The sequence below is a fragment of the Micropterus salmoides genome, unplaced genomic scaffold (genome assembly GCF_014851395.1).
Source record: "Micropterus salmoides isolate LMB-PRFRI ecotype aquatic unplaced genomic scaffold, ASM1485139v1 Ms_hic_scaffold_14, whole genome shotgun sequence".
In the NCBI taxonomy this organism is placed as follows: domain Eukaryota; kingdom Metazoa; phylum Chordata; class Actinopteri; order Centrarchiformes; family Centrarchidae; genus Micropterus; species Micropterus salmoides.
In genome coordinates this window covers 26,264,585-26,275,847 of record NW_024040485.1, presented here as the reverse complement: position 1 = coordinate 26,275,847, position 11,263 = coordinate 26,264,585, and the positions used below count along the sequence as shown (strand labels likewise).

Sequence of the window (11,263 nt, the reverse complement as noted above, 5' to 3'; positions counted from 1 at the left end):
TTGAATGAAATCCATTGAATATACGTTGTATGACATTTAGACATGGATCATGAGCAGCCAGACAATGGTGAAAGGGAAGTGGCTATGTCCTGTCCTTTATTTAATATATAGCCTATTTTACAATAATTCAAAGACCACAAAATACTGGAAGAGAAGTGAGTATAAGGGGCATGTAAGCAGCAGCATGTGGTACATGAATGGTCATTAATCATCTTAAATAAATTATATAGACACCATATATTATATTTGACAATGTACGATTGACAAAACTGTGAAAGTTTTTCTTTCAAATTAATAATATACTCAAGAGAAGAAAGAATAGTAATGTACTTTTATATAAAGTATTTTATTTTGAATCCACTGCTCGTTTCCTGGTCTGGTCACGTGGTCTCCCAAGATGGCCGCGCCCTGGAGCTACGGAGTGTAGGAGCAGGAAAGCAGGTTTTATTGACAGTTGAGAAGCTGCAGGTCGCAACTTACATCTCTAAAGAGAGACAGAGGAGAGTCTGACAAACCTGTCGTCCCCTCAGCCCTGCCAACATGAGCAAGGACGGTTTAATCCTGTAAGTATTTCTATTCTTGGCCTAAACATACAGTATTATAGTAAAAGCTGGTATTTTGACTGCGGCGTTATGAAAGTTTCCTGTGTCATTCTTACGAAAACATTTCTTCATATAAACGTGAACTGAGTGCAGCATCTTGTTCGCTGTCTTTACAACCAAATAGTAACATCTCCCGGTCATTAATGCTACGTATTTATCTTGACAAGCATAGATACCTTCCTTTTGTGGAGAACTTTCATTCAGAAAATCAGAAGTTTAATATCCTCTTGCTTACATGTAAAGGTAATTCCCTTTGTAACGTGAATTATTAACTGTAACGAGTCGACTAAATGTTGTGATAAATTCGGCATATAGATAACTATTCAAATAGCAATTCATTCATTTAAAATGTTATTTCACATGTGTTAAGTTAGAATTGACTCAACCTCCATAGTGCGTTTTAGTGAGACAACATATTAAAGTTACAGTAAAGTTAACTTTTTTGTTTGGAGGCTTCAGGGGTCTGCATTTCAAGACACTGGAAAGCAGCTTTTATGGTCCATCTCACAGTTAGAGTCGCATCAACGTTTGAATTTGGAGTCGGGTTGTGATGCATCCCTGATACATCCAAAGCAGCCTTTCATTCAACCGTCCTTCAACTGCTGGAAGATGATAAGAGAGCAGAGGAGTGTTATCTCTCATAATCACTCTGTCACTGACAGCTCTTCATCAGCTGGATGCTTGATGTAATTGCTGGAGAAAGGGAGGGGTCTGTCTGTATGTTAGATAACAGAAGCTTGCTACCATATTGTATAGTGATTAGGACACTGCAAGTTAAACCCCATTCTCTTAAAATGCAATTACGTTTTGTAAGAAGCTTGCTACCATATTGTATTAAAACGGGTAGGTCAAATCAAGCAATCTGATTGGTTCATAGTAGTGATATAACAACAACGCCTCTAACTGTGATATAATAAGCATATACCACGGCCTGTCGTGAGCTATTGCTTAATTATTGGATTGCACTCTGCATGGAAAAATGTCACCATGCTCTCTAAATATCGGCATCGGCCATTGAGAAGCCCATATTGATCGACTACTACCGTGAATAATATACAAATGGGAGTCAATAAGAGCAGTGAATGTGACTTATTGTCCACCAAAAGTCTTTTTTGCTCTGGTTCAGATTTCTTTTCCATTACTTGAACTCAGAACTGCACTGCAACAGCGGTGTATTGATTAGCAAACTTCTGTGGCAGTGTTTTGATATTGTTCTCTTTCCCTGCAGCGGAGGGGTACGCTTCTCTCTGTTTCATGCAGCATTTGTTTAATGAGCACAGAGAAAACACCTGTGCTAGAATGTTTTCTTTAACTTCTATCCAGGCCTAAGGACTTCCCCCAGCTCCAGAACGACACATTCCTACGAGCAACACGAGGAGAAGAAACTGAACATGTCCCTGTGTGGTGTATGAGACAGGCTGGAAGATACCTACCAGGTACTGTTACCCTTAACTACTAAATTGAAAGATTTGTATCGTTGTTTTGTTTTTCTTTCCATTTCAAAGACATTTCTTCAAACAGTGAAATTTTAAGACAAACAACATGAACATTAACAACAGTGTTTTGTTGAATCTAATTTGCAGAGTTTTGTGAGTACAGAGCAGGGAAGGACTTCTTTGAGACATGTCGGTCACCGGAAGCCTGCTGTGAGCTCACTCTGCAGGTATAGCAGTGCTTTTTAAAACTCATTATGAAAACAACAATAAAAACATGTTAATCTCCAACACAGCAGTGTTGGCAGAACAAGATTCCTACATGCAAATAACCATTGTGAATCCAGTCACATTCATCTAATTACTGAGAAAATGTATGACTGAGCAGTAGCACTTAAAATATTTTGAGACACTTGCAAGTTCTCTAGCCTGTTGAGGTGATAATAAAAATCTTAAAAGACAGCAAACCACCAGTTGAATAAAACCAAAAAACAATCCTAATGTGTGTTTTACTTCTGTTTGAGTTTGTATAAAAGACCACATTTCATCACCGTTAAGTCATTCTGATGCCATTTGTCACAATGTATTTTTATGACTTAATATCAGCTTGAAAGAATAAGCGCTAACATACCAATGACGGCTGAAAATTAATTAAAAATATTGATTCACTGTTAAGATACTTAATGTAAAACCTTGCCTATATTTGTGATGATATTTGTGGTGTGTATATGGGAAAGGCCTTTAATTCTTCGGCACAAAACTGCAAATTGTTTATTTCAACCAGTATGAATATTATTTGTAGAAAGACTACTGTAGAAAGGATGAAAGCCAAAGGTTACAGTAGTTATTTCAATTTGGAATTAATTTTGATGAAAAAATGTTTTGAGTAGTGGACACATATTCTGACTTAATGAGTGCTTCAAAGGAGAATCTAGCCAATGTATGTTGTGTAGCATTTCCATACTGACAAAAAACTTTAAAACATATATATGTATGCACAGTCTAAGCAGCTTAGCTCAAGCACACAACCCAGTGGGCTTTCAGAGGTAGTAGTACAGTAATAAATAGTGTTACAGTATATTGTGTTGAGATGATGGCATGATAATAAAATATCGCTACAAGAAAATAAACCACAATCACATTTCTGTGCAAGGTATCCCTTTTATTTTATTTTTTAAATGCCTTTTTTCTTTGCCACTTTCAGCCTCTGAGACGTTTTCCCTTCGACGCTGCCATCATCTTCTCTGACATCCTGGTTATCCCACAGGTAACGCTAGCAGGACCAGGCTCATTCGTTAACGTGTCATCAAATTGTTTTGAAGTTTCTCTGTCCTCTTCGTGGCCATAAAATGATTAATGCAGCTTAAATAGCATTTAACTGTGTCGTGTGCATATAAGTAGTCAGCATACCTGCTAATTAAAGACACAGTGAAATTCTGATCTTGTACCTCTGTGTTAATTGTTAATTTATCTCTTGATTTATTCTAGATATGTGTCAAATATGAGTGTTTTTAGAACAAAATCCTTCTCTTTCTTCTTACTGTAGAAATACTTTTGATAAAACCTTAACTTGGGTGTGGTTGCGCCCATTTATCTAGTCAAATGTGATTTGATGCAAATACATCAAGTCACAGAGGATAAAAACACTCCATTTCAGTGTGATGTATGAAGTGATGAGATATGAAGCATAAAAAACCCTGTATTTAATGCAAAGGGTATTAGGAATATATAGCCGGGTTTGGTAGTTTTGGTAATGCTTTGAACTGCCAGCTATCAAATTGCAGCTAAATTTTTGGTATCTTTATTCATCTTCCTCCCCCCAGGCCTTGGGTATGGATGTCCAGATGATGGCAGGTAAAGGCCCTACATTCCCAGAGCCCCTGAAGGAGCCAGAAGACCTGCAGCGTCTGCAGGCCAAAGTGGACGTGGGCAAAGAGCTAGGCTACGTCTTCAAAGCCATCACACTGACGAGACATAAGATAGAGGGCAAAGTGCCGCTCATAGGATTCACTGGAGCTCCGGTAAGACATGTATATGTATGAGATGTATAGAAAGACACGGTGTTCAAGGTGCTGTGATGCACTAAACAGCAATTTAAATTTGGTTTGGTTATGTAGTTAAATGTTTATCAAATTATTGTGATTCTTATTCTCCGCTCTTCGCTGTGTGCCTCCACAGTGGACACTGATGTCCTACATGATAGAAGGCGGGGGCTCCAACACCCACTCTAAGGCGAAGCGTTGGCTGTACCGACACCCTGAGGCCAGCCATATGCTGCTGAGGATGCTGACAGATGTGATAGTGGAGTATCTGCTGGGACAGGTGGCAGCTGGCGCTCAGGTGAGAACCTCGCCACCTTCAAATCTCTGGACACGTCATGTTAACAGTTTTTATTATATCTCACCACCACCATAATGCATGCAAATTCAACTTTAAGATGACAAGAAATCACTGGACTTAAACAGCTTTTGTGTTGTAACTTCCAGTCAAAGAAAAGCACCTGCAGGTAGCTGATTTATAACAACAATAGTTTTAGTAAGGTTGAAAATACTGTTGAGAAAATGACAGGACCCATCACTCAAATAATAAAGATGGAGCGTATCGGGTCGGGTATTTCAGAGCAGGACATAAATACTATCTGCTGATTGTGGCAGCTCCTGCACACACTCCTTTTGGAAACAAACCTGCTTCTCAGTATCAGCACAATATCTGGTTAGGGCAGCATTTTTCCCCTTAAAAAAGTTGAGCACAGGCTGAGAGAACAAACCTGGATTATAATAGACATTGACACACCAGCAGCACAGTTCAGCATTTGGGGCAGCAGCGTGGCTTTAGAGTATGTCATTTTACCAGGACGACCTGCTCTGAGCTCCTCTAGAGGCGTCAAACATCCACTCTGCTGATCTCTGACCTTCCAGCAAAGCAGTGTGAGGAAAGAGGGATTACTATTTAGCTCTCTTCGGCATTTTTGAGATGTTTTGTAAGCCTGTGGTGACATAGTGGTGCATTTAGCAGGAGCCAGGTAGTTAGTAGAGACTAAAACAGAGCGAGACAGAGAGTGAATATTGGACTTAAATTCATTGTGGGATGCAAACACAACTGTAAACCAGTGCTAATGTCACTCCCAGTCTACTGGATGTTTAATTTGCTAACTTTCTGTCAACTTAACAAGGCGTATGTTAATGTTAGCAGCCACTAAGGGACCGAGAAATCCATCATTGCAGGTTTTAAAAAGAGATACTCTGTCCTCTGCTGTGTCTGTGCCGTCCAGGCTCTGCAGGTGTTCGAGTCCCACGCCGGCATTCTGGGGCCAGCCGAGTTTAAAGAGTTCTCTCTGCCGTACCTTCGAGACATCGCTCGCTGTGTCAAAGACAAACTCAAGGAGGCAGGAAATGACGTTCCCATGGTGAGTCAGTCTGCTTTTGTCCAAATATAAAAATATGCTCAAACACACAGTGAGTCACTGTGGTACATGTTTTTTATGTCTCATATTTCTGCATGTTCTCTTCGTGACAATGTCAGTGGCTAATGATGTACACCCGCACATCATCTGAACTGCAAACGAGTCAACTGTGGCAGCTCCACTTATTTTATTTTTTGCTGTATTTTTCTGTTTGTACTCTTGTTATAATTACCTTCTGTATTAGTTTCAAACATTCAGCTCTATTCTTATCATCACTCTGTTGCTTCAACAACAGTGTTTCCCTGGAGGGATCATTAAGGATTCATCCTGTCTGATATAAATAATAACTGCTTTGTTGCCAGAAGATGGCAGCATTTCACCAAATATGGCTCATGTTGATTTGTGCAGGATTTGCTTTTAACTTTTCTTTGCCTGTGTGTCTTACAGATTGTGTTTGCAAAGGATGCTCACTACGCACTAGAGGATCTGTCTCAGTCTCATTATGAGGTGGTTGGGCTGGACTGGACCATTGACCCACGATCAGCAAGGTAACACACACATAGGTTTATGTCTATTGTTACGCACCTAGTCACCAAAGCAAATTCCTTTTATGTGTAAAAACTACCTAGTTTGACACACACAGCTATTTTTGATTTTACTTCTGATATCCTGCCAATCATTGTGTAAAAGGCTGATTTGGCACAACAAACAATATATACAAAATATAAAAATCACCTAAAAATGTAAATACAAAACTGCCCTGTCTATCTCCACTGTTTTTTCGTCACTGCACAGAGCTCTGTTAAATATGCCACATCAGCCCGTCGACAATTTGTAAAATCTGCTTGAATTTCAACCAGAGCTAGCTCCTCCATTTGTGAGAAGCGTTGAGATGTATCTGTAATGTGAACATAATACAGAAAACATTCAATACATGAATCTCCTCAGTCTAAGGCAGATACATACACGCCCTCAAAATCCACCGCCATGGTCACCCTGCAGAAAATGAAGCTAAATCGAAGCTGAATACATATCAGGGATGTAGCCAGCTGTTGCACTAATCACAAAGCATTACTGTCGTGTTTCCTGAGAAGCAGATTTACAATCAGTGACCTCATCCTTGTCTCTGGTTTGTCACTGGATGCAGGATTTAAGTCAACAAACGTCTATGTTTCCTGCTCCGCTCATCAAATACTTAACCTGTTGGTTAAAGGATTACTGTGTGTGTGTGTGTGTGTGTGTGTGTGTGTGTGTGTGTGTGTGTGTGTGTGTGTGTATTTTCAGGGAGCATACAGGAGGGAAGGTCAGCCTGCAGGGAAACATGGACCCTTGTGCTCTCTATGCTCCAAAGGTAACTTCCACTCCCACTTTGGTTTAAGCTCTCACATGGACAGAACCCGCTCACCCCTCTGTTTTTATCTTTATTGACATTTTGAGGTTGAAAAAAAACAAAACGTCTTCAAACATTTGCAACCCCCCTACCTATCCCTTAGTATTACAACAGTCTCTGCGAAAGAAGTAACTGAACCAGCATAAGTAAAACAAAAACAAAAAAAAACTCACAACTCGTTTCAGCCAGATGAATCCCACCTGTTTATGACGACATGCTCCAAAACTGGCTAATATGGCTAAAACTGCCATACAAGGCTGCTTGTCCTACTTCATTTGTGGGTATTTTTAATTCATATAAAGGTTACCAAAAAGTAAAAAAAAAGACTTTCACAACAGCACTACACTATGACAGAAATAAAGTGGGAATCATTTAACATGAAGTTAGATGCTAAAAAATGTCTCTCTAAAGCAAAGTGGTCCATGGCTGAGAGGCAACCATGCGACAGTCACAGAGATATCAGACAGGATAATATTATAGCCTACAGTAAGTGGTGTTACACTGTCGAGTACAAGAGAGGATGAAACGGGAGACAGACCTGTGTGAAGACACTGAGAGAATCTTTCCAGCAGCTACTAAAAGAGTTGTGCAGAAATATGCCGATAAAATTAAAAAAAACCCAGTAAATTGGCAAGTCATTGATGATGATATGGTAAAAAGATTATAAATTTTGCATTTGCTCTATATTTTATTTAAGTAAATTGCTATAATATATTTAACTGCAAATTCCTTTAGATTTAGGCATTACAATTTCAGGTCAAACTATTTTTCTTTTTATTTCTGTGGAGAAAGAGGCAGACTATCTGTACGCGACTTGTACGACAGGTCTGGACCACTCGTGAATTTTTTTTATGACTTTGTACAGGCCACATCTCTTCGTATCAGTGGTTCTTACATGATCACTGACAAAAAAACCCTCACTACTTTACCTTGTTACTTACTATGTAACAGACAGAAATGAAATAGTTATGTTTGCTTACATGAGTATACTGAATGTCTTAAACAGTAAAAGACTTTCAGTTAATTTGGAAGTTCAAGTCATATTGATTAAAGTGATTTTATGTTAAGTCCTGGGCAGCCGTGTATACTGTAACACTGTAACAGCTGGGTTTGGACCAGAAGACATGTCCCGTCCTGTCTCTCTACAGAGATGCCTAAGTGAAGATCATTCCACCATGCTGATAGATAAAAAAAGATTGTTTTCTTTATAACCCGCTGCTGGTAATGTCAGAACAGCTGACCTCTGTCATGTGAATCGTTCTTCATGAGCTGTAGAATTCTGTATTTTGTTTATAAAATAAAAAAAGAAAGGAACGAAAATAACAGATAGGCCTACTGCTACTCTACGCTTTTCTCAAGTTTTCTATCTCAGCTGCTGCTATTTTCAGCAGCCCGCGTACATGCTGTGAATCCTATTTTTATGCTGCAGTATTTCCACTCATGTATGTCTACTTAATACAGTGAAGGGCTGTAATTCATTCTGACAACGTTTGTTTACACACAGCGTGGCAATTTATAACTCCTCCACCAGAAGTTCCTAAAACTGTTCCTCCTCTGACCCAGTTTTTAATCTTTAACTCTCTCGTCTTCTCTCTCTTCCTCCTCCTCTTCTTCAGGAGCGCATCTCAGAAATCGTGAAGAAGATGTTGGAGGGTTTCGGCACGAAGGGCTACATCGCCAACCTGGGCCACGGCCTTTACCCCGACATGGACCCCGAGAACGTGGGCGCCTTTGTCGAAGCTGTGCACCAGCACTCTAAGCAGATGATCAAACAAATGTAAAGATGGATGTGTCTGTGCGAACGAGTGTGTAAGCCAAGAAATGCTGATAATAGAGATGGAAAAATGTACAATAATGTATTGTTTTATTAAAAACTGTGAAAAGTGATTGAATATAAAATCAATACACAACATTCTCATCCAGTGTAGATGTTTAGGATAAACAACATGTTGGATTTTCTGTTTATAATATTTTGATCTGACCAGGAGTGGATTATGTGTTATTGGAAAGGGACGACAAGTACATGTACATTACAACCGCATTTTCAGTTGTAAGGGATTTGTATTAATATTGGATCTATTCAAAAATGCAGCTTGAAAAATAAATTTTTTTGCGATATTTGTCGTCCAATGAAACTCTCCATAATGTTATTCCAGCACTTACAAATACTAATAGAGACAAACGTTTTATAACCTCTTAACAGCTGTAAACAGAAGTGAGCTCTTCATCAGTACAAGAAGCTTCTTGATGTGGAGAAACAAAAAGGATCCAAACCGCTGTGAAAACAAAAGCTCGTCGATGGTGCAGGAGTTTCAGAAAGAGACGCACTACTGCAGTTCTAAAATCAACTTTTAAGGAAAATTTTCAGCACGCAGCAGCGGATCATTCCTCCGTCATAACATCTTAACAGTGAACAAAATCCCCTGCTGGATCTCAGCACGAGAGTTTTATTTTTACTCCCGCAGACAGAAAATCTGAGAAAAGCATGCTGCACAAGAAGATGCCTTATGCTGGTTTTGTCTTTGTCCTTCACCCTAAATCTGGTTTTATTTTTTATTTTATCAATTCAGCCTTGTGGAAAAAATGGCTTATGACAGGGAACGGCATTGTAAGCAGCTTGAGAGGTTGCATGTGATTGCAGTTTCCCAGAGTATTAAAACCCATAAATGTGTGTATCTGGCTGTTTTTTTCAACAACGATTGATTTCATTTTTAGTGAGATTTCTGTTGCTTTGTATTCTCTGTGAAGGTAGATTTTCTTTCCGCCTCCCACTCAGCTAATAGGCTTTGAGCAGGATGTTAATTCTTCCAGTTTACATGACGTTTAAAGGGGCCACGTTCTCTGACAGCCCTGAGTAACCCTAACCGGCCCTTTCTTAGCCATGCTAGCATGGCATGGTTCTAAGGATGGCAATGTGGGTCCACCACTTTGGTCAATGAAATATCTCAACGTACAGACATTCATGTTCCCCTCAGTCTGAACTGCGGTAACCTTGGTGATCCCATGAAAGGGTACCCCGCCAATTTATCATTGCACTCTTCCATGCATTGTTCTCTGTCAAAACCTGAAGCCTACATCACCCACAATGCAACTCAACGTTAACATTTAGCAGCGTTATGCCAAAGTACAGCTTCACAGGACTACCACCTAGGCTGTACATTCGTAGTCTATAAATTACAAAACTACATTTGTATCCTCTGTCTCCTTTTCTAGCACATGCCTCACAACAACTTTTGTAATTTGGCAGAAATGGTAAAGGAATGGAAGCTTATATTCTACTGACTTGCAAATCACATTGGATAAAAGTGCCTAGACGGGATAGAGACAAGACAATGACAGGGCGTTTTAACTGGGACGGAAGTCATTCAGTTTGAAGTCCTTGGAGACGTTCGTAAACAGCTCGAACAGTACAGCACAATGTGGCCTGTAGAACAATATTAGCTAATAGTAATGAGTCATTTATAAGATTTCATTTAAAAGAAGAATTCACTTTTAAAAGGAAAAAGAGAGTAGGTTACTCAGTTACCAACAACAAGAAAAATGTGAAAGCACATCTGTGAAATGTAAGTTTAGTGTGAAAAAATACTGCTTTAGGTAACAAAATTGATCTGTACCGGTGAGTGGTAGTCACCATCTTCTCTCCTACCTGAACTGACCCTGATTGCTTTGAGGAGTTTGAAACTTTCTGACAACGTGTTACATAATTTGCAGGTACTTTGCTGAGTCCTGCGAACTTGTTAAAAATATACGTGCTGCTGCCACTTGGGATCACCAAACTGTGAAGTTAAATCTAAGCGACTGTGCTGTTGGAAGCAGGCTCCGATTGGAAGTAGAGCGCCCTGCAGAAAGACAACAATCCCCAACATTTTCACTTGTGACCTCTTATAGCCAAGCGATGCCCACTTGCAACCCCCCGTCACACATGTGAGCTGAAGGCAGTTTAACCAGAGAGTGAGAGTTTTCTCTTTATTTTGATTTGATTTGATTTATTATGTCCAAATGAAATTGAAATCTCCAGGACTTTACATAAATAAAGGTTTGTGGAGCAGCAATGTTTTTTCCTCTTTTCTGTGTCGTCAATCATCTCACAACCCCCTCAGATTTATCTTGTAAGTCCCCCAGGTTTGTGTTATTTTAAAGATATGGGTTAGATAGAGGCCTGTTCGGAGGCAGGTTTGCCTTGACTGGCTGCTCTCTCAGAGGATCAGACATTCAGTCACTGAGTCTCACTCTAAGCTGTTCTAACAAGCCATGGTGTGTCTAAGTAATGTCCACTCTTGCTTGGATACATTTTATATTTAACAACTCAACATAAAGCTGCTATTCCTGATTCGAAAAATCTATTTCTGATTTTATCTTCTTCTGTCACAACCACCAATGAGATACTGCATAAAAGCTAAACAGGCAGTAGCATCTAAGCAGAACCCAAAGGTTT

General features: G+C 39.5%; 1 protein-coding gene across 1 annotated transcript; it reads left to right on the top strand.

Annotated features, from left to right (window-relative positions):
* The first annotated feature begins 381 nt into the window (after window positions 1–381).
* urod (uroporphyrinogen decarboxylase) lies at window positions 382–8,963 on the top strand. The gene is made up of 10 exons (XM_038718773.1): window positions 382–563; window positions 1,926–2,038; window positions 2,186–2,265; window positions 3,240–3,302; window positions 3,859–4,056; window positions 4,214–4,375; window positions 5,307–5,441; window positions 5,886–5,986; window positions 6,723–6,789; window positions 8,445–8,963. The coding sequence occupies exons 1-10, from the start codon at window positions 541–543 to the stop codon at window positions 8,607–8,609; spliced, it is 1,107 nt and encodes a 368-aa protein (XP_038574701.1). The 5' UTR covers window positions 382–540; the 3' UTR covers window positions 8,610–8,963.
* The last annotated feature ends 2,300 nt before the right edge of the window (window positions 8,964–11,263 follow it).